The sequence below is a fragment of the Tiliqua scincoides genome, chromosome 9 (genome assembly GCF_035046505.1).
Source record: "Tiliqua scincoides isolate rTilSci1 chromosome 9, rTilSci1.hap2, whole genome shotgun sequence".
Lineage (NCBI taxonomy): Eukaryota > Metazoa > Chordata > Lepidosauria > Squamata > Scincidae > Tiliqua > Tiliqua scincoides.
The window spans coordinates 10,460,260-10,487,413 of record NC_089829.1 but is presented as its reverse complement, the minus strand read 5'-3'; the positions used below and the strand labels follow the sequence as shown (position 1 = coordinate 10,487,413).

General features: G+C 47.2%; 1 protein-coding gene across 6 annotated transcripts in view; it reads left to right on the top strand.

Annotated features, from left to right (window-relative positions):
* Window positions 1–9,718, top strand: part of RNF207 (ring finger protein 207) — a 30,493-nt gene extending 20,775 nt beyond the window's left edge. For 5 of the 6 annotated variants that reach the window (XM_066636988.1, XM_066636989.1, XM_066636993.1 and 2 more), the window contains 7 exons: window positions 43–164; window positions 4,204–4,396; window positions 4,886–5,071; window positions 5,902–5,953; window positions 7,076–7,193; window positions 7,842–7,931; window positions 8,367–9,718. In XM_066636988.1, the coding sequence (XP_066493085.1) occupies window positions 43–164; window positions 4,204–4,396; window positions 4,886–5,071; window positions 5,902–5,953; window positions 7,076–7,193; window positions 7,842–7,931; window positions 8,367–8,592 (987 nt within the window). In that variant the 3' untranslated portion in view covers window positions 8,593–9,718. The remainder of the gene's footprint in view (window positions 1–42; window positions 165–4,203; window positions 4,397–4,885; window positions 5,072–5,901; window positions 5,954–7,075; window positions 7,194–7,841; window positions 7,932–8,366) is intronic. The other variant, XM_066636990.1, reaches the window with a different exon arrangement.
* The last annotated feature ends 17,436 nt before the right edge of the window (window positions 9,719–27,154 follow it).

Here is a 27,154-nt window from a genome sequence, read left to right as displayed (position 1 = left end):
TTCTGACTTTGGGTCTTTTCTTACTCACTGATTCTCTTCCAGATCAACACTGAGTACCGGGCTGAGTTTGCTCACTGCTTGGAGCCGCTGCTACTCCTCACCCCCCGTCGCTCCGTTGTGGTAAATGCAGGGAGTATAGGACCAGGAATGGGCAACAGTAACATGTGAGTCAATGGCACGGGGGCATTTTTTTTGGCAAGAACGGCGGGGGAGGGGGGAAGAAAAATAGTGCTGTTTCCAAGACAAGAACTGCTTTGAAAAGCCACGTGTGGATTGGAGACATTTGGGGAGTCCAAGATGGCTTTTGATGGCTTCCTGCCTTTTCTCCCCTTCAGTGCCCTTCAGTTGGGCTTCATATCTGGTGTCCTAGGAATGTCAGAGGAAAAAACAGCCATCCTGATTAGCAGCTGGAACAAAGTGCTAGTTCCTGGAAGCCACAATGGATGAACCTGAGGAACGTTTCATTGGACCTTCCTGGAATGGCTGGCAACTGAGCCAGGGTCCAAAAATGAGGAACTCTCATTCTGATCCTCCTAGCCATGGTGCTAGGATTGCAGGCTGATTCACACATGTTTACATGTTTGGGGTGTACATCTAAGTCTTTGCAGTGCACACCGAAAAATATAATTTGTGGGTGAGGGGAAAAAAGTGTGCTTGGGCACCCTCGTCTCAACATGTAGGAACACTCTCCAAAGAGGTGACACGAACCAGTCAGGTGTACGTTAGCTGTACACCTGAGTTTGCAGCCATGAAATGTGCAGAAAGGTCCCTGTGACCTGTGGCTGACATTTGCACCATGGGATCTGGCATTCAAGCTGGGTCATTCAGAGGGCTAAGGAAACGAATGGTTTGAATGTCCAGAATGAAAATTCTGAAAATCCACTTTTTGCAGTAATTCTGGACCCAAATGATGATGTATTACGTGCCTGAAAGGAGCTAAGTGCTGGACAAAAATTAATACGGATGGTACTTGCACACCGGCAGACTAGAGAATAAGAGACAAGACAAAGGAGAGGCCTGCAGCTCAGTGGCAGAGCCTGTTTCGCACTGCTGGACTACACCAAAATCTTGCATAAGCATTTGTTTCAGCCCCTCCCTGGGATGATTTTTAAAAAGGGGGGAGGGGTGTCTACGTTCCTCTGAATAAAGGAGCAAGATGCAACATGGATCAGGAAATGGACAAGCATGGAATGTTGAGTCAGGAAGAGAAGGTTTTCTTTGGGGGAGGGAGAATCACACTTTTGTCTGAACAAAAGTTGGATGCACTCATTTGGACACTGCCAGAATGTTTGCTTTGGGGGGCAAAGCTAGACATGATGTCAGTTGCGTCACTGGCAAGTGTCCAGTTTCTCCAGTGGAACAGCAGCCAAGAAAGGGCCCATTCAAAAAGGAAGAGAGGAATGGAGTGGAAGAGGAAGTGGGGAGGAGAGGAGAGTGATGGAGTGTTGGAATGCAGAGGAAGTGCAGAAGGCTAGACTGCCTTCAATGTCCTAGCCCAGGGGTGTCCAAATATTTTGGCAGGAGGGCCACATCATCTCTCTGACACTGTGTCGGGGGCCAGGGAAAAAAATAATTAATTTCAAATTTGAATAAATTTACATAAATGAATATATTAGAGATGGAACATACAAATGAATGAAGGTCTTGCAGTAGCTCAAGGCCTATAAAGGACCTTTCACAAAGCAAGGCCAGTCTTTCCTTTGCTGCCACTGCTGCATCACAGACATGAAACAGCAAGTAGTGGAGGGAGACCTCATCCCACAGCTCAGGTGAGAGGTCGAACAGTCATCTTCACAGTGAGAGTAGTTGCTTCAGGCCAGCATGGGCTCCAGAAAGTCTCTGGAGGGCCAGAGGCTCATTGGAGACTGGGGGCTCCCCGCGGGCCAGATTGGGAGCCTCCGAGGGCCGCAAGTGGCCCCCGGGCCAGGGTTTGGGCACCCCTGTCCTAGCCCATCATTCTCATCTCCTCTCAACTTTGTCTTCCGCTCTGTTACCTTCTTTTTTGAATCCAAGGAACAGGAGGAGGGACAGAGGAAGTCACAGGTGTGTTGGCCAATAAGGCAGGTGTGGTGACATTTGGTGTTTCGTCTCAGGCACCTGAAGGTTTTGGTCAGCCTTGTTGGCAGGTACTAAAGCGAAGGTACATCATATTTTTCATTTATGGAGTCATTGTGCCTGTTTGGCAGTATGGCAGACAAAAAGTTGAGTAGCTGTTGGCTCAGAGGCTTAGTGAGGGCAGTTGGTCGGGCAGAAAAGTTTTGTTGGTGCTGCTTCTCAATGGCCCTGTACCTACAGCCTAACACTGTCACACACATCCAGCCATTGAAGGTTGCTGGTGGGTAGAGGGGAGAGTGGGGAGGAGGAAAACATTGGAGATTATGGCTTCTGAGCAAGAGCAGTCCACCTGAGCAGTGCCACCTGTCCACTTGCCTTCTGCAAATGTTGTTTGCCCCTGGCCAGTGAGCCCTCATCTTTCTTTCCCAGCTTACCTGAGAAGCGGCTCGTATCCAAAGTCCCCCTTGAGCAGGCCGTTTTCTCTGTCCCTATTTTTATCAGAATTTCAGAGAACTCTACCAGGGTACAGTTCCCTGGCACTGGATATATTTAGGACCATTGACATCACGGGCTCCTTCGCTCCACCACAGCTGCTTTGTCCTGCAGGCAGAGGCTGCCTGCTCTGAAAACGTGTTTTTGAGGAGGAGGGAAGCGATGGGTTCTGCTGGGGGCAACCAGAGGGAAACTGAGGCAGCGTATCACAAGCCAAGTCACCGCCAGAGGAGGAGGAAGGCCAGCTGGGAAAGGAGGAACCAGCAGGAAGGTGTGATCCACCGGTTTGGGCAAACCTTCTGATCCGTAAGTGGGGACCTGGCATTGCATGGCTGGCAAGCTGCAGCCTGGGTTTGTTCCTGGGCAGTGTCATTTTTGTGCCACGATCCACCGCGCAAGAGGCTCTTTTTGCAATCCAAGTAGAACAGATACTGTCTGCAGAGGAAGGAAGGGGATCAAGGAAAGGCTGGGGGAAGGAAAGGTGATTATGACTCTTGCTTAGGCTTTGTTACAGTGAAATTCATAGGGAGGGGCTGCTGCTCAGTGACAGAGGGGGGGCTCTGGGGGGGCCATTTGCAAGCAGAAAACCTCCAGTCCCCCCCCCCTACAGTGTTACAGCAGAAAACCATTCCGACCTGAAACTCTGCAGGGCTACTCCAGTCAGTGCTGGACGACCTGACTCCATAATAGGGCAGCTTTTTATGTAGGATGGGGTCCAGGGGGCTGGGCTTAAAAGGCTTCACCCAAAACAGGTGGTTTTTAAGGAGGGGTTGAATGGCAGTCAGGGAGGTGGCATCCCTGATGTATTGTGGGAGTGGGGTTCAAGTGGAGGGGGCAGCAAGGAAGGAAGGGGCAGATGTTGGAAGGAGCAGGATGGTCTGGGGCAGAGGAGTGAAATTTCAGGCTGTGGAGTATCAGGATACGAGAGCTTGTTCTTTTTTTAACCTAAGTTTCGGGGAGATGGATTTTTTCTCTTTTTTCTGTAATACTGTGCTGTGTTTTTTGAACTGATTTTTTAAATGCTTGCAATGATTGTCATATGGATAAGCTAAGTCGGGGGCTAAAAGTGCAGTTTATGGAGTGCCAGTTCCTCCCCTCCATGTTCATTCCCCTCCCCTCCCCTCCCCCAATTGCCTCGCTTGTGTCAATATGAAGTCTGCAAGCCCTTTGGGGCAATGACCTGTGATCTGGCTGTATTTAAAATGGTGTGTGTATGGGTGGGATACAAATTATAATGCTAAGAAATCAATCTCCCCCCCCCTTGGTGAACCTCCCCCAGTGTAGGCATAGGCTACAAATGCAATGATTACTAAATAATTCTGACCAAGCAAGTTAGGCTCACAGTGTCCCCTCCCTGCCCCACCCATATTCTTTGATTTGCTCATTCATTATTAAAATATTAGCTTTCTGCCTTTCTGACCCACGAAGTAGAATTTCTCCCCCACTCCCATTTCAGCAGCTACTAAAATGACATTTTACATGTGTTTTTAAAAATCAGACAAAACATTTTTAAAAGATTAAAGATTAAAAGCAACGTCAGCAGCACAAGGTGGGAAAAAAATGTACCTGAACATGTGCAAAGTTCTTTCCCCTCCCAACGGAGCAATGCACTTCACTATCCACTCTTCTCGGGTCTTCCTTCTCTCCTTGCTCCAGGATGTCAGGCAGCTCCTGTTCCAAAACCCTCATGGTGCCAGGCTGCCCCTCTGCTTGTGAAAAGATGTCTCTGACAGGATCCCTGGTGAGGAAGCCCACCATGCACCGCTACATCAGCACCAAAGTCCTTCTGGCCGAGGGTGGAGAGACCCCCTTCACAGAGCACTGCAGAAACTACGAGAATATGTATCGAGTAAGGATCGGGATCTTTGCAAGGAGGTGCCCATGCCTGGGGTCACCTCAGCTGGTGGGAGGTGGCTACTGGCTATCACCAGTGTGGTTAAGAGAAGGAGCTAATCTTACCTTGGCCGTGAATTCATGGCTGTCGCCAGGCAACCCAGTGTCACACACCGACTCCACCTTGCTTTTGTCACTGTGGCCAACCTTACTGAGATAATGTACATGGAGGACACTGATCACAGGGTGTGCTGCATATTATTATTATCCCCATCCCAAATAAGAAGCTTGGTTTGTACCACCACCCAGAGACATCTCTATCCAGTCCCTCCACTAATGGGATGCACTGCCCCCCTCCCTAGGCTACAATGTAAGCCTTGCTTTCCAGGCAAGCAGCCTTCTGCACCTCCTCAGCAGAACTGGCTTGTTGGCATTCTGTGACTGACCCTTCACCCTCAGCATCTGAAACCTCCAGCACCAATTTCCTTTCCCTGGTTTATTGCAGGCCCTCCAGGTGGAGATTCAGAACCTGAAGGACCAAGTGCAGGAGCTGCACCGGGACCTCACCAAGCACCACTCCCTCATCAAGACAGAGATCGTGAGCGAGATCTTGCAGAAGTCCCTCCAGATGGACGTGCAGATTGCTTCAGAGTATTCATCCGTGGAGATGATGAGGAGCGCTTTTGAAGAGGTAATCACAGGGATTGATTCAAAAGCCAGAACTGGTGGTAGTGACTGCAGCAAGGTATGCACTTTAAGAACAAAACCCAAACCTTAAGTTTCTAGACCTCATGGCTACAGAGACGCTCAGGCAATACAGATACATGTTGAAATCTTAGAAGCCAGAACTGGGGCTGGATAGGATTTCCAAGGGCTGCAGGATGGTGGTGTCTGTTCTCTAGAGCCCCTCCTTGACTCTCCCCAAGTGCAACAAAGATAGAATAAATTAAGAAAATATGTTGTATTTGCATAATTCATTCAGTGTCCTGAAATCCAGAGTTTTATGTCTCTCCCAAGCAGCCATAGGACTACACAGAGTTCCTGAATGGCTATCAGAACGTATTTGAATCAAAGACAAATGACTGTTTGCATAGCAGTGTTCAGGGATTGTCTCCATAAGACCTCCTGGTGTGTGAGGACGCACATTGAATGCTGGTGTCGTTGTCCCCTTTGCTTCACAAGAGAACTGCCATTGTCACCTCCACCTCTGTTCCCCTCTTTTCCCAGTTCCCTTGATTGGAAAAGGAAGAGGAGGTTAGAGCAGAAGAGAAAGCGCAGAGGAGATAAAGAGTGGTGGGCTAGAATGTCTGCTGGATTCAAGAAGAGAATGGAGCTGAAGAGGAAGTGTGGAGGAGAGAATCACGCTTCCTCTTTCATTGCATTGCTCTCTCTTCACATCCAAGGAAAGGGGCATAATAAAGGGGGCTGCAATTTAAGGGTCAGGGGGCCTTGGACGAGTCCTGGATGACAGATGATGATGATGATGGAATGCATGCACCCAATTTTAACTTTGTGTTGCAGACCTGGGAAGAAACATACCAGCGAGTGGCCAATGAGCAAGAGATCTATGAAGGTAGGGGCAGAGTCCCTTCTCACCCTGAAAGGCAGGTCCGGAGCTCTAGGTCACCTCCTTGGGGCACATTTCAGGCCACCAATGGCCATCAGGTTGATAAGGAAGTTGGGCTTCTGTGTGTGTAGGGGAAGCCAATAGGAACCCTGAATGAAGAGGCTGGTGGGGCAGGCACCGTTGGATCCAGAGCCCCCACTTTGTCAGTCGCATGTATGTGCAGATGCTGCAGTACTTTTGTTTACCTTCCAGCTGTTGCATTACTCTCCCTTGCTTTGCCTGCAACAGAATGACACAACTACCCCCCCCCCTTGAATTTTTGACACACACACAAGTTGCATTTTAGATCAGGAAGGGGGGAATTTCAGAATGTGACCTCTGCCCCCACAAAGAGTCAGGTGGCACGACTTAGAATCCTGCCTTCTCCACACCTCCTCTAATGTGCGGGTCAGCTCCAAGGCTGCCCAGAGGCCAAGGCTTTGTGTAGAGTCAGTGCTACGGCCCAAGGGACCATCTGCTTCCATGTATCCCACCCCGTCCCTCAAGTTCATCTGATGGGGCCCTGCTTCAAATGCGGCGTCTAACAGAAGTCTGGGGGTTATGGCAAGAAGCAAGGCTTTTTTTGGGGTGGCACCACAGCTGTGGAACTTGCTTATGAGATAAGAACTGTTCCCCACAGCAAGGGTTGAGGAATTGCTCATTCAGCTTGGCATTTTGAGTGTGGGTCGGAGGGTCGGGGTGGGTGAACTGCTTTTTTCACTCTCACCCCTTATGGCTTATTCCTGTATATGATGTTTCTGATTTGGGTATCTTTGATTTGTTTGTTTTATACTGCTGTTTTAAACCACTTCTGCCCAATGTTGCATATATGCAACAGGGATCAAATGTGTACACTTGCGGGCTGTGCAAAAATGGGTTGCGCCTATTTTATGCTGCTGTGGGGTTTGTGTCCAGTTCCTGTGCACTGGTTGTTTTTTTCCGGATTGACTGCTTGTGAACTTTAACAGCTGTGGATTTTTTAACGTGCATATTTGATGGTTTTATTGCGCTCATAATGTTTATTATGAATTTTGTTAACTGCCTTGAGCTTTTAGGGAAAGGCTTGACTCTGCTCTCTCTCCTCTACAGCACAGCTCCATGACCTGCTGCAGCTGAAGCAGGAGAACAGTTACCTGACCACCATCACCAAGCAGATTGCCCCATATGTCCGCTCCATTGCCAAGGTGAAGGAACGGCTGGAGCCCAGGTAAAGAAGCAAGAGTCCGTTTGATGGGCCATCTCTGTTGCTGCCATGTAGCAACCATTAGAGACTCTGCAGAGGTCCAAACCCAGAACCGCCTGCATGTAAAGCTGTGCCGCACTCTGCTCCTCTTTCCGCGCCCCCTCAAAAAGCTCCTTTTGTGGGTAGCCCTTGGCATAACACCCTAGTCCTGATGCTCTAATGAATAAATACACATTACACTCCCATTATACCCCTGCCTCCAGCTCCCTCTCCTTCCTCTGTTGTCTCCCTATGCCAAATTACAGATTGCAAGCACCTCGGGGCAGGGACCTTATCCTCTTCATATTTTGCAAAGAGCCAAATCATAGATGATGCGCTAACCTTATTCTTGGGGCACTTACATCCTGCTGTCTGGAGAAAACTTCTCTCAGGGAGGCAAGAATAAATTGTTCCATCATTTATATTATTTTTCAACCAAAGAGGTTTCCAAAGCAGATTTATATTGAAGGAGGGTGACTAACAGCACAATCCGAGGTACATCCACCCAGTGTTGTCCTTGGAGAGGAACTGGAGGACTGGGGGAGGGGGGAGAGATGGGCTTTTTCTCTCCTGGCAGCTGTTAGGCTGCCAAAGCAGCTCCATTAACTCGTGTGCCATTTCACTGGTGTTCAGGTTACAGGAAGCAAAGGAGAAGGACGGACAGGCAGGCAGCCTGCTGAAAATATATGACGACAGTGTGGGGACCACTGATGTCCAGCACAGGTACCCAGATGGCTGGGAGCTAGTTAAGATGGTGGGGCTTGTCAAGCAGGGCCAAGCCTTCCCGTGGCAGAGTGCCAAATGCTATCCCCCCCCCCCAACTTTGTGGGATGGCTGCCACCTCTAATGCTTAGACCTCCGTTCTCTTTTCCTCCACACTTCCTGGTCCTGTTCATTTTTTAAGAGAACAGATGCTCAGGCCCACCACTGTCCTCCACATTTCCTCATCTGCTACATCCCCCTCCCTTTTGGATCCCCTGGGGAGCAAAGTGGAGGAACATCAGCACAGACTGCAGGCACCTCCTGCCAATCCCCCATCTAAGCTGGCTTCATGGAGGGGCCAGTGCTGCAGAGCTCCATCCCAAGCCAGAGAGCTGTGCTTTCCAAACTCCATCTTTCCCATGTGGTCTCAGGGGGTTCTGTTTTTCTCCGTCCCAGGACCGCCTTGACAAGCATCCCTGCTGAAGACTGGGAGAAAGCCTCGGAACCCAAAACAGAAAATCAGACCATCAGCCCAGCTGCTGAGGAAGCCCTTCTGAAGAGCAAAGACCATTACAGGAGCAAACAGAAAAACAGGGCTGAAAGCCCCTTGCAAACAGCAGCAGCAGCTCGCAGCGTGGCCAAGGAGGGTGATCAGGAAGCTGCAGAGCTGCGCCTGTGCTAAAGCAAGCCCAAGAGAAACAAGAAGCTTCATGCAACAGTTTGTTTTCAGTGCTCTGCTAAGGAGGATAAATGAGTTCTGCAGAAGTCACTCCAATTCTGATAAATGTCTAAATCAACCATGCTGACAGTGTGTTTCAAATCACTGCAAATCCTACTTTTTGTAACAGTTCTAGCACCCAAGGCTCTGCCAAGCATATCACCCTCCATGCAGGCTAGAAATTTGCCTTCTTTAAAAACAACTAAAACTGGAGTTCACTTTCTTTGCCAATTCCCAAAGATGTGCTTTCCCCCCTGCACTTGTGCGAGTGGGAGCATGCTGGAATAAATGCCTGCATCAAGCAATACCTCTGTAAACCAAGCTTGCATGTTCTTGAGGCTAGCTGCTGTCTTTCTGCAAGTCACAGCTTTGACCTTGCTCCTTTCCAACCAGCCTCTAAAACTGGTATGAGTGAGTGGATCAAAGCCCTCCTCAGTTAGCAGAAGTGCCAACCCTCAAAGGAGGGCTGCCGTTGCATCTCAGCAGGAGTGTGTGCTCTGGGATTGCTTGCCTTCCAGTGAAAGAATGGGCCATTGCAAGAGTGGGCCACTGTGACGTACAGGAAGCTGGACTAGATGGCCCTTTGGCCTGATCCAGCAGGGCTCCCCCTATGTTCTTATGTGAAATGGGGTAATTTGAGGGGGTGATCCAGTGGTGACTAGGTGAAACTGACTACCCGCAGCAAGACTAACTGAAAGAAAAAGCAGTCAGAGCTGTGACATGCAGAGACTCGGCAGGCAGCCTCTTCTATAGACAGAGACCTGGAGCTCATGGTTGCTTGCTGGCGACACATCTAGTGTTTTGGAATATTTTAGTATTCAGAAAGCTGAAAAGTCAAGATGTTCATTCTTGCCACATGGGAGTCACAAATCTGTTTCCATTTGCTCCAGGAGTGACCCTCTCATATCTTCTTGCTGTAAGCAGTTCTCAAGTAACAAAAAAACACACGCACGTACTCTTTCTGTGTTCATTTCAGTTACTTTTTTTTTAATTTGAGAAAGGGGGAAAAAGTATCACTTGCAAAAGAAGAGACTAAAAAAATATTTTGTAATGCTCTTTAGAAAATAATAAAAAAAAAAACAGACCCAGTCCTCTGTGTTAGTTGCTCTCATCCAGCTGCCCAAGACTTTGGCTTTCAGCATAATGAAAGCCTGTCTGGAGAGAAGTGGGGCTGCTCTGTAGGCAACAGAAAGTAGCCAGCCCCAGAAAGTTTGGGGCTCAGCACTCCGATTACGCATCAAGGAAAACCACATCCTGCAGGCTGTATCCATTAAAGCCAATGGATACATAGCTGGACCTGAGAACCAACTCAAAATTAGATTTCACTACTGTCAGTTCCTTTGCAAGCAAGGTCAATGTTTAACCTGAGAGAGGGGGGCGCAGGACATGCAGTGCTCAGAAAAGCAGATCCCAACTCCCCAACAGTGAGCTTCCCAGCAGTATTAAATTATTGGCGAAGAGTATTTTGCTGGATCAATGTACACCCAAATCTTTTACTGCTTACAAGTGAGACCAACGGGATGAGAAGTACAAGAGCTAAGTGCCTGTACATTAGAAATGGAAGAGATGAATCATTTGCCTGAACTGAGAAAAGTAAAAAAGGGGTGGGATTGTGTTTTGGTTTTTTTTTCCCTTCAGGTTTTCAACCTTCCTTCTTCTGGAATGCTCAATACAAGGAGGTAAGATTTGATCATGAGTCTCAAACAAGATGTGACACTAAGAATTGTGTGGAAGACGGATGTCTCTTCTGCTGCCTGCCTTATAAAGGGCTGCACGATTTGGGAAGCATGAGAAATGGAACACAAGAGTGAACTGCAAGATTTTTTGTTTCCTAAAAATGAGGGTACAGCCATTAAGAGGTTGTATACACCTTGGAGCTTCAGGAAAAGCGATATACAAATCTTTTCAAAAAAAGTAAAAAATAAATTACAAAGTTGTCTTTGGCCCAGAAGTCCTGACTGCGTCCTGAGATCAAGTTCAAGCCACTCAGGCAGTAGCGTAGCTAGAGGGGTGCCAAGTACACTTCCTTTTTTTTCTAGCGGCCTGGAATGGCTCCATAGGGGAGAGGGAGTGGTCGCTTGCACGGTGTGGTAAGACTCCCTGCAAAACCTAATGCTTTGCACCCCCTGGAGGCTTATCAACACGAGCCAGCATCAGTCCTTTTGCCTTTGTCTTATGTTTTGGATTAAGGGCAGGGTCCCAAGGCAGGACAAGGGTCCCAAAGCAGAGAATGGCATTTGCAGGCAGCCTTAAGCAGCTGCAAAGAGGAACTGGCTCACCTGTCCTGACCACAGAGACGGGGTTACTCCTTGAGGACTGGATCTCCCATCCCACTATCAAAATCGAATACACACAACTGAACCTCCCAGCAGTCTTTCCATCCAAACTGAACGTGTTATTGGGACTCGGGGACCATGTCTTGAGGCTCTGCCGTCCTCTTCACTGCACAAAAAGGTAGTCTGCAGCCTCTTCCTTGTCTGGAGCCAAACGGAAGAGGATGACCTTCTCTCCTTGGGCATAAACATGACGCCGGGGCTTGAGGAAAAGGATGGGAGGTTGTGGGGACCCTGGGAGTCCAAGGGAGAAGAGGGAGAGAAAGCAATTGGGTTAGTCTGGGAATGACCCCTTTAATCTTGAGAGAAGATCCTCCTTCATACAAGAACTACAATAATCAGAAATGTTTGTGAAGAAGTCATGATGGCCAAACTGGTTAAGGATGACCTTTGGCATGCAGAGAGACTTGCCACAGAAGTCAGTCCCCTCTTTGATGGAGAAGAGGGGTGGGCACTGAGTTCTGGAATCCCCCTCTCATCTCCTCTGGCTGTTTCCTTATTTCTGTTCTCTTGAGGAGCTCTCCCCTGTTTTGGACAGGTGTGTGACCAGCTACCCCTCCATTGGGCCCAGGAATGAGGCATTGGACAGGCCACAGTCCAGTGTCTGCTATAGTCACTGTGTGTGTGCTTCAGCTGCCTGCACCTATGTGGATGGAAGAGAGCATCTGTCCACCTCCTGTTCTCAGGCTCCAGAAAACAGATAAGAGTGCATCAAGAGTGCCGAAGAAAGGGTCTGTCCACCTTATCCCCTTTTCTGCCAGAGGGGCCACTGGTATGGAGCTCGACCAAGAACAAGCAGCAGGGCATGGGAGGATCAGCACACAGCTTTTTGGAGAGGCAACTTCCAAAATCAAACTACTGTTGTTGGTTCAACAAATGCCCCAACAGCTCTCAGAGGCCATTTTCTGTGCACATTTTATTGGCCACCCTAAACGGGATGGAGGGAGGTGAGGCTCTGGGAGGAGATTTCCACGCAGTCCAGGACCCTCACTGTGACTCCTCCAAGAGGAACTTGTTCAGATGCCACAAATACTGAGAGTGCTGTTCAGGTCATTTGAAGGTCTGTGGGGATGCGATCACCTTGAGAAAGGGAATCATATGTCCAGTGATGTCACTACGGTTTGTGTTGCTCAGTACGGGAGGCTAGAGCATCACCCCTATAATGGACCTCCTCCCACGCAGTGGGTGGGGTAAAGCCCTGGGTGGTGGTGATGTACCGTCACCCTACCCCTCTGGCATTTTGGTTATAACTTTTGATAGAATAGAGATATTTCAACACAGTTTGTTTCATTGCATTCTACATGAAATTACGCATTGGTTGATATATGACATGATGGTATTATTTGAAAATACAAAGATTTTAAACATTTTGATGAGTAGTGGTGACACCCCCCTCTCGTGCACCTCACCCGGTGTGGCCTGCACCCCTCTAGCAACCCCACTGCATACGTCCCTTTCAGTTTCACACTGAACATGTACCAGGAGACAATATATTTTTGCTTCTCCAACTGTACAGTTAAAAGTAGAGGATGTAAAAAGTGGCTGAGATCTGCAGACAAGGCCACCTTTTCACCACCCACCCAGCCACTGCCTCCGCACTTTGCCCACATGTTTGATGAGGGCAGGGAGGGGAACTTTCAGTCAGCCTTAAGGGCAGCAAACAGGCTCACCTCGCCTGCTAAAAGTAACAGAGTTGCTCCACTCGGACTGGATGTCCCATCCTGATATCCACATCCAGTATGCACAGAAGAACCTCCCAGAGGTCAGTCCATCCAGCCTGATTGCATTACTGGGGCTCCTGTCCACCAGCTCAAAGTCGTGGCCTTCATGAGTCTGGTAGAAAGTGTATTGTGTCCTCTTTTGCCCCTTAGAAGGGGCACAGATGAGGGTGACCTCTGCTCCATTGAAGTAAATTGGAATATTGTAGTCTATGTACATACTTCGATGTAGTCGAAGTATGGAAGTTTTAGGGACTCTGGGATTCCAAGGAAGGGGTGGAGAGAAAGCAATCCAGTGAGTTTGGGTGCACAGCCATGAAACCTGTGTGAAGGTTCCCCCTCACAGAACAACAACTGCCAGGCTCTTTTGTGCCCAAACACTGACCACTGAAGTGGTTCCAGTGAGGTCTGAAGCCTAGAGAGATGTACCACAAAAGTTGCACCTATCTGCGTGGCCTCTCCCTCGCTCTTTGACCAGGCCATCATTGGAGAAAGAGGACTTATCCATCTTCAAACTATAACTAGACCTCCTGCCCAGGTTCCACCACTTGTGACCTGCAGGAGAACATGCCTCCTCCATCTCTTGAAAGTGGGTCAGGGGAGTGTGTAGAGGAGAGAAGAGATTTTCAGCAGGAAAACAGTGCAGAATGTGAAAGTCACATTCCACCTCTGCACTGTGGTTCTGATCCAAATTGCAGTCCAGAATGGCTGCTCTGTGTGAGAAAGTTAATTTCTTAACTAGACAATGACACATTCAGGGTGCAATCCTAACCCACTTTCCAGCAACGATGTAAGGGCAATGCAGCTCCTAGGTAAGGAAACAAACATTCTCTTACTTTGAGGAGACCTCCATGATTGCCCCCCAACTGCAGGATGAAGTACATGTCCCATTGGCACAGCTACGCCAGTGCTGGAATGTGGGTTAGGATTTGGGCCTTAACCTCGCATGTGGTTGAGCACTCAGTTATGGAATAAACACGTGTAACATTTCCAAGCCGGAGCCATGGCAAACAAGACCCTCCTCACCCTAATAAAAAGCCCCTACATGTCTAATAGGGAATTGGCTTCTCTTAGGTCAGTGGTTCCCAAACTTTTTTGACTGGTGGCTCCATTGACCTACTGGGCCATTTCCCATGGCCCTGCATTAGGGTTACAATCCTATACATTGTAGAAGTCAATAGGATTTAGGTAGGCTCATTTTTACCCTGTAATGTGGACTTCAGGTAAAGACTGTCATACTTACCAGAGGAATTGTGACACGAGAGGAAGAGACCTTCCACTCCTTGAAGATGGGGACTTCTGGACCTTAATTGTGAGATGACAGGCTGCACCTGCTGAAATTCCCTCTTCTACCATCAAGATCTGGTATGTTCTCAAAACAGGGGTAGAGCCACAACTAAGACATCTTCACTCCAGAAGACATGGCTGCATCCTGGGATCAGGTCCAGCATGCTCACTGAGGCCGATAGACATGAGACTGCATTAATCCGCCTAACTCCATATTTACAGACAATTTTCTCCAAAAACAATTCAATGAAATTGCTGGACTTTCTCCAATAATTCAGAAAATCCAGAGTTTTGGGGGCCATTTCACCAAGCCCAGCTCCCCTCACCCCACCACATATTTCTGCTTTTCTTGGCCAGGTGTAAAGTTTTGGAGAACACAAAAGTTTACTTAAGATTTTTTGTGTCATTTTGGTCGATTCTAATAGGTTGACCAGAATAGAGACCTTAATTGGAAACTGGGTGTGATCTTTTGAGGCCTCAACCCCTGGAAGCATATTTTCAAGATTGGAGTGTGCAGGAGACACCATCCCCTCACCACTACCAAGTACCCAACAGCTGCCCCTTTGCCCACCTTTAAGATGAATCCCCGGCAGCCTCAAGCAGCAGAAAACAGGAATGGACTCACCTGTCCTGTGTATAGAAACGAAGTTGCTCACTGGGGACTCGATCATTTGTCCCAATACCCAAATCCAGTATGCACAACAGAAACTCCCAGCAATCTTTCCACCCAACTTGGATACATTGCTGTAACTCAGGTTGAGGACCTGGCCTCCTTTGACTGTGAAGAATCCATAGAACCCCACTTCTTCCCACTCAGGAGCTGAACAGGTGAGGATAATCATTTCTCCTTCCACATAAATTGGGTTCCAGGGGTAGAGGGAAAGGGTTGGTGCCTGTGGGGGCTCTGGGATTCCAGAAAGAAGAGAGAGAACATAAGAACGTAAGAACAGCCCCACTAGATCAGGTTATAGGCCCACCTAGTCCAGGTTCCTGTATCTCACAGCGGCCCACCAAATGCCCCAGGGAGCACACCAGATAACAAGAGACCTCATCCTGGTGCCCTCCCTTGCATCTGGCTTTCTGACGTAGCCCATTTCTAAAATCAGGAGGTTGCACATCCACATCATGGCTTGTAACCCATAATGGATTTTTCCTCCAGAAACTTGTCCAATCCCCTTTTTAAGGCGTCCAGGCTAGATGCCATCACCACATCCTGTGGCAAGGAGTTCCACAGACCAACCACACGCTGAGTAAAGAATTTTCTTTTGTCTGTTCTAACCCTCCCAACACTCAATTTTAGTGGATGTCCCCTGGTTCTGGTATTATGTGAGAGTGTAAAGAGCATCTCTCTATCCACTCTGTCCATCCCCTGCATAATTTTGTATGTCTCAATAATGTCCCCCCTCAGGCGTCTCTTTTCTAGGCTGAAGAGGCCCCAACGCTGTAGCCTTTTCTCATAAGGAAGGTGCCCCAGCCCAGTAATCATCTTAGTTGCTCTCTTTTGTACCTTTTCCATTTCCACTATGTCTTTTTTGAGATGCGGCGACCAGAACTGGACACAATACTCCAGGTGTGGCCTTACCATCGATTTGTACAACGGCATTATAATATTAGCCATTTTGTTCTCAATACCTTTTCTAATGATCCCAAGCATAGAATTGGCCTTTTTTACTGCCGCCGCACACTGGGTTGACACTTTCATCGACCTGTCCACCACCACCCCAAGATCTCTCTCCTGATCTGTCACAGACAGCTCAGAACCCATCAGCCCATATGTGAAGTTTTGATTTTTTGCCCCAATGTGCATGATCTTACACTTACTTACATTGAAACGCATCTACCATTTTGCTGCCCATTCTGCCAGTCTGGAGAGATCCTTCTGGAGCTCCTCACAATCACTTCTGGTCTTCACCACTTGGAAAAGTTTGGTGTCGTCTGCAAACTTTGCCATCTCACTGCTCAGCCCTGTCTCCAGGTCTTTTATGAAGAGGTTGAAAAGCACCATTCCCAGGGCAGATCCTTGGGGCACACCGCTTTTCACCTCTCTCCATTGTGAAAATTGCCCATTGACATCCACTCTCTTTTTCCTGATCTTCAACCAGTTCTCAAACCAGGAGAGGACCTGTCCTCTAATTCCCTGACTGTGAAGTTTTTTCAGTAGCCTTTGGTGAGGGACCGTGTCAAACACCTTGACCCTGAGAAGTGGTCCACGAGGCTGAGAAAATGAAAGATAGCTTCCACTTCCAGCGTCTCGCCAAGCGAGTACACTCTCACAGACCAGCAGAGGGCAGAGAATGAATCACTTGCAGCCTGTTTCAGTCTGTTTCCTACTTCCTTGGTAGTTCGTGGAGGAGCACTTGCTTGGAAGATGTTTCCCCACGGACCACCAGAGAGGGTAGAGAACAGACGACCTGCACCCACAGCTGGCAACAAAAGCAGCAACCCAGAAATTTTCTTTATAAGTAAGAAATCAGTAAATCTCTAACGATTCTCCTCTAAGTATTACAAATTTAATTGCGCTTTTAGTGTGCATTGGGGATTGCATGTGACGATTCCAATTTTTGCGTTGGTGATCCATGGGCTCCTAAAGGTTGGGAACCACTAAGCTAGAGGGAACTGGGGGCTGATTCAGCAGAAGGCACCATCCCGTGTAGTCACAGAAGTCTGCTATCTTTGTTCCATTTGCTCTCTTTATCCCATTTTTCAGCTTGATGCATATCTGGGTTTTATCTTGGTGCTGAATAGCTCATGAAATATCACTTCAGGGATGTAATAGCAGGGAAGGGGTAGTTTCATAATAATTATTAGCATTGGTACAATTAGAAAATCTTTGAATTACTGTCATTGCCTACTTGACTGCTTGTCAACAGGTAGGATTAATTTTATTCTTACCTGCAAGGGACACCATCCCTTGGAAGAACAGAGAACGAGTCTGAAAGAGACAAAAAGAGAAAAACAGGACTCCCATCTCTGTAAGTCAGAGTCCTCCAAGGTCTATATTCTGGCTTCCTGGTAAGATGGAAAGTACGGAGCATGCACGGCCCAAGATTTCCTGACACCTGAAATCGCATGCCCAGTGCTGCCCCCTTACCCGATAATGTGCCAGCCTCTACTCCTTCCATTCCACACAGTTCTAGCTCAACAGCCTTCTTCACATTTCCTCTTCCTTTCTGTCTCTGTCTTCCTTTTCCAATCCAGGGAGTGGGAGGAGGAGGAGGCCAGCAGGTGGACAGGGATGGGTGTCTGCCCCCCACCAACCTGCTACCTGAAGCAACTGCTTCAGTTGGCCTCATGGATGGGCCAGCCCTGCAAAGACAGTTTAGCAGACAGATGAAGCAGTTACTGGGATGGGAAAGAAACAGAAAAACACACAGAGGGAAAGTGTGGATGGGAAGAACAATGAAGAAGAGGGTGAAATAAAACGGAGACCTTTCCAAGCTGACTGTGAGAGACGGAAATTCAGATGGGGCCAGGAGAGAAACAACAATGACTTCCATGTAATCATGATGGTGGATCTGGCCCCGATTCAGACCTGCTGGCTTGATAACTAGAGAAGCAAACAGGACTGCACAAAATGTTGCATCTCCTGAACTCCAAAAGGCTCCAGCAGACCAAGTCCTGGACCCTACTCTGCTTTCTCACCCCCCTCGTGGCCTGATCCTCTTTTTGTCCTTCCCAACACCTCAACATGCCATGGGGGGGGGGAGATAGGAGCACTAAGTTCTAGGCTTGGCCCTGGTGACAATTTTTCATACTGAACATGAAAATATTTTCCTGAGCACAAAGCTCCAGCTCATTGCTGTCCAGAGGCCCAGTGGGGGGGGGGGAGAGAGAGAGAGAGAAAGCTTGGAGTCTCTAAAGTCTGTACAGTAACATGCGTAGGACTCATGTACAGTAACATGTGCATGTCGGAGGGAAGACAAGGGTGCTCCAGGAGGAGTATAGCAGGGGAGGAAGGAGACCTACTAAGGAGCACCAAGACATGGCCAAGTTGCTCCATACTGCGAAACCGGAATCTAGACATATCTCAGCAGTCCACTGATACGCCTGTAAATTCCCTCTTTTTCCCCCAAGCACCCTGGGGGTGGTGGGAGGTGTCATCAAGTGCCTGGATGTGCCGTAGTCACTGCTCATAGGCAGCTAGGCCCCAGGAGTTCCCAGACTGCCTTGCAGGATAGAGTCACTCTGCAGAACCCCAGTTGGACATTCTTTTGTTGCAAATGTGAAAAATAGGAATCGCATCTCACATCTCAACACTCTGCTCTTTCCAGAACGTTGCATGTTCTTCACCTAGATTCTAGGTCCTGGAACAAAATGAAGACCAATTTTTGGGGGGGGAGAGGATGTCCCCACAGAGCTTGGCTACTGATGATTGATTGACAGGCTGTCAACACACTCAAAGACCAGTTTTGTTTTGCACCAAAGGGTTGTTTCGGACACAATGCTAGCGTAGCTTTTTGTAAGGGACAGTCTCCCATGGCTGTGGGAGTCTGGAGTCCCATCCTATCCAATTTTCCAGTGCTAGTGCAGCCCTGCCAATGGGGCATACACTGCATCCTGTGGTGGGGAGGTAGTCACAGAGGCCTCCTCAAGGTATGGGGACATTTGTTCCCTTACCTTGGGGCAGCATTGCGGCTTCTCCAGTGCTGGAAAGTTGCATAGGATTGGGACCTGATTTAGTTGGGGGGGGGGGGCAGTGCCTGCTCCATATTCAGTGATGCCTCTTGCAGAAAAGCAAAGATTTGGATCAAGACTGAGTGGCAGGTAGGGCTGGTGCTATCATGAGGTCAACTGGGCAGTCGCCTAGGGTGCAGACCTCAGAGTTGCACAGTACTGACCTTCGAGGGCACAGTTTTATACAGATTAATCTTTTTAACGCATAGAAAAAATGCAACTGACAATTATATATACACACACAACCATAGGGTTATGGAATATAATGAATTATAGTATGAAAATTTTGGGGGGGGGGGAGAGCAGCATTAGCCTTACCTAGGGCGCAAAACAGCATGGCACCGGCCCTAGTGGTGGTAGGACATGTCTAATGGGACAGTCTCCAAAGGCTGACATTGTATGATTTCGGGTAATCCAAAGCCTATTTAAGACGTTTCTGCCCAATGTTGCATATACACAACAGGGCCCACAGGTGTGTACACCTGTGGGCTGGGCAAAAATGGGTTAATTGGGGGAGAGAGAATCATGAACACTATCTTCAGCTCCATGGAAGAAGAATGGGAAAGACATCAATGGTCAATGGACAACAGTCTTTGATGGCATCTTCCTGCACTTGTCCAGGCTTGCAGTTACATCACCCCCACTTAGTCGCCGTGGCTTGACTTGCTCGCTTGAGTCAGCTGTTTGCTTTGGGGGCATTGCAGTGACAGGTCTTTAGCACTGTCTCAGATTTGTTTTTGAGAACCAATTGCAGCATTCAACAAGTTTCTAGTCCTTATGCTCGCAATGACAGGCATAAAAGCTTGGGGGAAGTGCTTAGTGAAATCTCCAGAAGCTGCCCTCAGGTGAGGCATATTTACATTGAAGAGGACTTTCAGCATTCAAAGGAGATAACTCCATTTTGTGCCATCACACCCACTACCACATTATTTGTAAAAAAAAAAAATCAAAAAAAAAAATCTACAAAACACACACAGCCACTCACATTGTGCATCCACTGTAATGTGTAGAGTTAAACAGGTTTTAAGCAAGAATGACTGCTGTGCCTTGATTTTTGTAACCACAAGCTGCTGATGGTCAAGACTTTTGTGGAGAAGGTAGCATCATCTTTTTGGAAAAACAAACTTACAAAGAAACTTGGGAACAAGATGTATCCTAAGAACCATGTTTGCTTCTTTTCCAAACCTGTGAAAGCAAATCTGTGAAAAGGCAGGCTGTGCAGGACACTTTTATTGACAGCTGTATGCCTCTAAAATTCCAGGGGTCTCCACATGACAGCCCACAAGCCACATCTGGCTTGTCTCATGATTTTATCCAGCCTGCAGCACCTTTTTTTTTTTGTCAGAGCACTTGCTAATGTTTGACATTGTTACTCATATATCATTACTCAGCTGAAGCATGGCATTGTTTCCTTGCAATTGTCACATTCCTCTTTTGTTCTGAAACATATCATGCTGATTACAAAAAATATCCAAATAAAACTTGTTCGTTCATTTAAATTCCATGCATTCATTTATAACCAGGGCTTTTTTTTGTAATAGAACGCACCGGAACGGCATTCCAGCACTTTTTTTCCCCCTTTCACTGGGAGGGATTCGAACCTCTGACCTTGTGCTCCACCTTTTTTTTTAAACTGTGGGCTAGGAAGGGATTCAAACCTCTGACCTCGTGCTCCACAGCCCAGCACTCTCTGCATTGGGCTATAGGAAAGCCTGTAGTCAAAGTGCTCAGAACTAATATATAAGGTCTTGAGCCCAGCTGGTGGCCATCAGCGCCTCAAGTATTAGTTCCAAACACTTTGAGTCTAAGAGTTCCTATGATTCAATTGTTAACGTGTTGGTTTGTGGAGCCAGAGGCTAGGGGTTCAAATCCCTATGAGGAAGATATATATATTTAGGAGGGGAGGTGCTCCATGGCTGCAAAATATAAAGGTTGGTTGCCAGTTGCCAAAAGGGGGGCCAGTTGAGGCTGCAAAACTCCTCAAAGTTCAGTTTATAAATAAATAAATAAATAAATAAATAAATAAATAAATAAATAAATAAATAAATAAAAGATTAAAGCACTGTTTATAACCCTGATTTTTTTGGCCCGCAAAAATGTGTGAAATATACAACGTGGCTCTTGTACTGAAAAGTTTGGAGAACCCTGATCTAAATGCTTAGATGCTGCCTTTCTGCTGGCTTCTCTTCCTCACTGGGCTATGCAAAGGACTTCTCCCTTTTCCAGCATTGGATGTTTTCAAGATGGTTGCACCATTTTGTCAATGAATGGGGCTTTATTGATCAGTACAAACCCTCTTGATGGACTGAAAATGCATCCGTTCTTAAAAATGTTTAAATTATTTTTAACAGCTGTAAACAAAAGGGAGGCACCACCTTACAGGAGGCATTCACCCTTACACCCAAGTTGGAAGGCCTCTTCTTCCCAGACAATGCTTATTGTGATATCATTTTAAAAAACTAAGAAACAGAGAACGCTTTCTTTTTAGGAACAGTGGCTTTTTTCTCAGAGGCATATTTTTTTTCTGCCTCTGATAATTCATGCAGATTTTTTTTCATGGCTGCAATCCTGTACACACTTACCTGGGAATAATTTCCAATCAACTCTGTGCAGCTGAGTAGATATGCATAGGATTGTGCTGTAAATCTCATACATACAAGCTCGTCCAATGCAAGACTCCCGACAGCAACTGTTACCCTGCAGATGCCTGATCTCTGATCTTAGAAGCTAAGCAGGGTCAGGCCTGGTTAGTACTTGGATGGGAGACTGCCTGGGAATATTATTATTATTATTATTATTATTATTATTATTAATATTATTAACAGTATTTATATACCGCTTTTCAACTAGAAAGTTCACAAAGTGGTTTACAGAGAAAAATCAAATAACTAATACCGGGTGCTGTAGGCTTATACCATAGTCTTTCGAGATTGAAGGTTGCCAACCAATGCAAGACTCAAAGCCTCTGTTGGTGCGAAGGCTTGTGTCAACCTCTGAAGGCCAGTGCGCCTCTGCTCACTGGCCTTGCCAACTCCCAAGGCGCAAATGTGCCTTACAGCACGTTTGCGACCCTCCTAGGCCGGCACATGGACTTGCACCGGCCCACGTGCAGCTCAGGTTTGCGCTGTAAATCTCATTGTGTTCAATGAGACTTATTCCCAGAAAAGTACTCATAGCATTATAGCCTGACCATGTCTTTTAAAAGGGTGCAGTCCTGGGACCCTATAGGAACAGAGAAGAGACATACTAACAGGCACAATCCAACATCCGCTTCATTTTGTCTGGGACCTTGTACATTCCTGGCAAAAGAGGTGGTGGGGGGGAAAGATTGCGGTGCAAAGAAGAGGGAACAGAAATGCTCCCCCAACATCCATGGCAGCACTACCCACACAAATCCAGTCATCAACCATCATCTTGACAATCCACATTCCATCCCAAACCGCAACAGCCATGCATGGAAGGACCCAATACACACATAAGCATATGAGAACACCCCCTCCCCCGAAGATCCCCCTATTCCAACACACAGACACACAATGCACAAGCTGCCCAGAGTCTCTTTCTGTTCTGAAGTCTCTTCGTTTCGTTGCTCTGTGGCTGAGTGGGTCAAACCTTGATCTCGATGTACACCGTCCTGTCGTTCTCCACTGAATTCAGCCTGTGTTGGAGGAAAGGAAATATTGATAAGGGCACAAATGACACCTGTTGCCCAGGAAAAGAGAGAAAAGGTGAGGGAAAGCTTGCTCAGGAATTAAATTGGTAGGGAGCAGGCTCAAGAGGGTCCCACTGAGAAGGTGGTTGCCTCGACTTCCCTCTGTTGCACCTGCTCCTCCCCCCCATGTCCTAGACCTGAAAAGGGGAACGAAAATAGAAGTATAGCAAAGAGGGAAGTGGTGGCTTAGCATATCTCTGATGCTTGAGCCCATCCATTTTCTCTCTTCCACTCTGTTCCCTCTTCCTGTTCAAATCCAAGAGGAGACAGAGGTTAGGACGTCACTAGGTAAAGGGGATGGCATTTGGAGAGACAAGAAAACATATTGGGCAGGAGGTCTGGTCTAGAGGGTAGAGCCTCTGTTAGCCTGAAGATAATATCAGAAAGTGGCCAGTTCGAGGACACTGGCAGCTCCCAGAACAGCTGAGAATGGCGAGACCTTGAAGCAGCTGACAAGCCCAGCTGAGTTATTCCATCTGCTCTTTGGGTGAGCGAAGAAGCGTCTTGGCTGCCCTGCATGTGAGAGATGGAGCTGCTTGTCAGCCTGTGTGGGAGAACTGGAGGCCAGAAGTGAGACCAAAACCAGGAAGATCCATTCTGAAATGTTGTTGGTTCTTGAAAGAGAGAACCTCTATGATTGTAAAAATCCCCTGGAGGGATTTAGAAACGCCTGCCTATGTAAACCGCCTTGAATAAAGTCAGAGGAGTAATCCGATGACCAGAAAGGCGGTATATAAATACCTAGTAGTAGTAGTAGTAGTAGTAGTAGTAGTAGTAGTAGTAGTAGTAATTATTATTATATTGAGGGGGGACATTTTACATGCAGCCTCAGATGTTGGGAGATCATGGGTTAATCTTGATTATGAACTTCTTTTTTGTAGTTTCTTTAGGATTTTTCTTTCTGAGCAGCTGCTTTTCAGGGTGCAAAGAACTGAAATCCTCCCAACTCTGTCTCTCCCTCTGAGTGGGTGAGTGTGTGATGTCTGCCTGGCCTCATCACATGTCACTGTCACTGGCAGCTCTTGAAATTGACAGCCCTCACCATTTCTCATGCATAGTTTCTGATACCTCTATCCAAGCAGGTGCTTTGTTAGTCTGTTGAAGGAATAATAGGTAGGAAGCAATGACAACCTTAAAGGGCAAGTCTAGATTTGGCAACATAACCCTTCAAACCCCCCCCCCACTTGCAAACCCCCCTTTTTATGCCAGACAGCTGAGCCAGATACCCATTCTCTTCACCCCTCCCCTCTGTGATTCTATAAAGAAAGAAGATGCTTCCCTAGGGATTCAGCTCACTACCATCACGGCAGGGGGTGGGTGGAATTTGAATAGAGTTGCAAAGTAGCTTGGAGGAAGTCATCATGGTTAAACTGGTTTCACTTCTGTAACATGGATGACCCTCCCAAGCCCAGGTGTGGATGAACTGAATTGAAACTGGTCAATTTCACTTTTCTTTTAAAATAAATGTTATGCTTGTGGTGCTCATTTTGAGTTCATTTGGTCTCATTTTTAGTTTGTTCTTCATATTACATATAATAAATATAAAAAAATTATATGTAATACAAACCTTGTTTCTTCTATTTATTTTCAGACTGTGAGTCCCTTTGGGGACAGGACCTGAACCTGGAGAGAAAATGCTCTAAGCTGCTCTAAGCTCCGGAGACAGAGTGGAACATGACATGAACAATCACCTGTCACTGCAAGTCTGCCATTTGGGGCTCCAACTTCCCAGGATGGTCTGTTTCCATCTCGTTTTGTTGAGGCTGAAAGTCATTCCGATTGTTTGATGCTTCCAGAGTGGAAAGAAAAAGAAAGAAGGGCTGAATTTGGAATCGTAAGTTGTCATCCTAGTAAATGATTCTCTAGAAACCTCAACACAAGCCCAAGCCAGAGGATGTGGTTTCCAAACAGTCCAGCAGACTCCCTCTTTTAAAGTAAAATTCTGCTGGTGGTGATGAAGATGAAGAAGACTTAGATACTGCTTACAAAGAATGAAATGTTCACAAAGTGGTTCACACAGCAAAAGGAATGAGTTCCAAAGGACCTCACAATCCAGAGAGGAAGACTCAAGAGAGGTGCCACCAAACAGCCATTGGAAGAGCTATTCTGCTGGGCTGGGCAGGTGCCCTCCCACGGCTAAAGTCAAGAAGCCCATCCAAATGGGGCCTCTTTGCCCAGTTATCAGGCATGATAAGAATAGATCTCTGTTCCTGGGCTAAATAACAGAGATACCCACAAATCCCACCACAGATTCAATTTTCAAGCAGAGTCCAACCATTATCACTAAGAAATACCTGGGGGTGGGGGTGTTCTGCACATCTTCACTTACCCCTCCTCCAGCGATAGCAGAAAGCAAGAGAAACCATCAGGAGCAGGAGCAGAAGAACCAAGGATGAATACACCAGAGTTTGTACAAATGAACGTTGTGCAAATGGAACCTTCTGAACTGAGGAGAGAAATTAAGGGTTGGGATAGTGTATTGTTTCTTTTAGGCTTTTCCCTTTTCTTGAAGGCTCAGGGCAAGGGAGGGTAATATCTCACACAGAGTCCCAAAAGAGGCCTGATGTGAAGAAGTGTGTGGATTTTCAATATCCATTTTTCTTTTCTTTTCTGCTAGAAGAAAGCATGGGGAAGGGGGAGGGGTCTCAATACAGATAGGAACCATCACATAGGGGGACGGGGGTTAACTTTGCCACCCGTGCTGAGACCCTGAAACACATCATGTCCCCAGAACTGACACTAGCCTCAGAGGAAAAAACATATCGGCATGATAGTCACCTCTTTGTGTTCCCCTCTGCAGCTAATATCAGCTCCAGGGGGTGATTTGTACGAAGGAAAGATTGGGGGACGGGGGACGGGACAGGTTAAACCCCCCCTCCCTTGTGCCATGGCCCTGATCCATGAGATAATAATATTCACCTTTCAGGCTTGTTGTAAGGATTCTGTCAAGACATATGAAGCATTTTGCACACTCAGGAAGTACAATTCAAATGCATAACATTGAAGAGATGCTACCTAAGGCATGCTGTTTCAGGCTCTAACTGCTCTCCACCCCACCCTCTTAAGGATCGACACACATTCATGAGGGCCTATCTCCCTGCTAAAGGAGGCTCCAGCCCCTAATACCACACATCTCATCTCTGAACTCACCTGTGATGTTCACCTTCTGGCTCCAGGGAGAAAAGATCCACCGGTTTCTCATATTTTCCTCATAACTGCAGGCAAATTCCCCACCATCACTGGAGTTGGCTTGTGGGATCCTGAAAGTAGCATTGGGGGAGAGATCCCCATGTTCACTGGAGCGCCTCAGGGTCAATTCATTGCTGGAGTCATCCATCTCAACACTGTCCTTGTAGAAATGGAACCATTTCTCAGTGTTGCTTCTGTTGCTCAAGCAAGAGATGAGCAGGGTCTCCCCTTCCTTCACTGCTCCAGATGGAGGATCCACTTTCAGCTCTGGGAGTGGGAGGGGATCTAGAAGAGATATGCAGTATACAGAGGTGATTATCAAAGGAGTGGTTAACTGGTTAAGATCCTGGGCTTGGAACTGCTCAAACTATTGCATTGAAAGTGGAGAACCTGAGTTGGTTTTGGAAGAACTATGATTTGACTCCCCTTCTGTGACCTCAAATTTGATTAGGAAGGGTTGTCATCTCCACTGAGAGATCTGCCTAAACCAGAGCATGCTGGTGGGAGGACCTTTGGAGGCATGTCACCAAGCCCAGCTCTTCCACTCCTCTTTTTGCTTTTCTTAGCCTAAGGAGAATGTCTGGAGCATTGAAAAGCTTGCTAAAGTTTTTGTGTCAGTTTGGTTGCTCCTAATAAAGATATGACCAGAAAGTGGCCTTCATCTGTAAGAGACCTTTCCCAGTCTTTCATCCTAGAAGCTGGTTTAGGGCACGAATCTGCAGACAGCACCAAACCTTCACCACCACCAAGTGACTGCAGCTGCCCCTTCATGCATCTTTGAGATAAAGGTCAGAGAGTAGGACTTCCAGATAGCCTTAAGCAGCAGAAGATGGGAACTGGCTCACCTGCCCTCTTTACATAGACAGAGTTACTCCGTTGGGACTGGATCTTCCGTTCAGATACCAAGATTGAATACATGCAGTAATATGTCCCAGCTTCATTTTCATCCAACCTGAATGTATTATTGTGATCGTTGGGTTGCATCTCAAGGACCTGGCCATCTTTTTCCTCACAGAAGGTGCATCCTGCCAGAGGTATCTCTGCAGGGACTGAACAGTTGAGGGTGACATTTTCTCCTTGGATGTAAATAGGAAGCTCTGGCTGGAGGGAAAGGACTGGTGGTCGTGGGGACGCTGGGATTCCAAGGAAGAGGAGGGAGAGAAAGCAATGCAGTTAGTTTGGGAACAACCGGATGTATCTCGAGTGAAGCTTTCCTCTCACAGAAGAACTGAATCCCCAGAACAACATACATGGTGCATGTTGCAATAGGCCCAGTTGCAACACACAGAGAATGAATAACAGGTTTGCTGTTCAAAATCCTTCTATATTTAAAGATTTTTACAGTCCTCAGCTGCAATATGCAGCTCTGGGGACAAGATAATTTATGATGTTATCAGGACGGGAGAATGGGATCTGAAGAGTACCCTGTTTTAGTGTGCAGATGTGTGACTTGGGCCCAAATCCTAACCCACTTTCCAGCACTGGCATAGCTGTGCCACTGGGACATGTGCTGCATCCTGCAGTTGGAGGACAACTCACTGAAGCCTCCTCAAGTTTAGGGAATGTTCTGTTTCCTTACCTAGCTGCTGGAAAGTGGGTTAGGATTGCGCCTT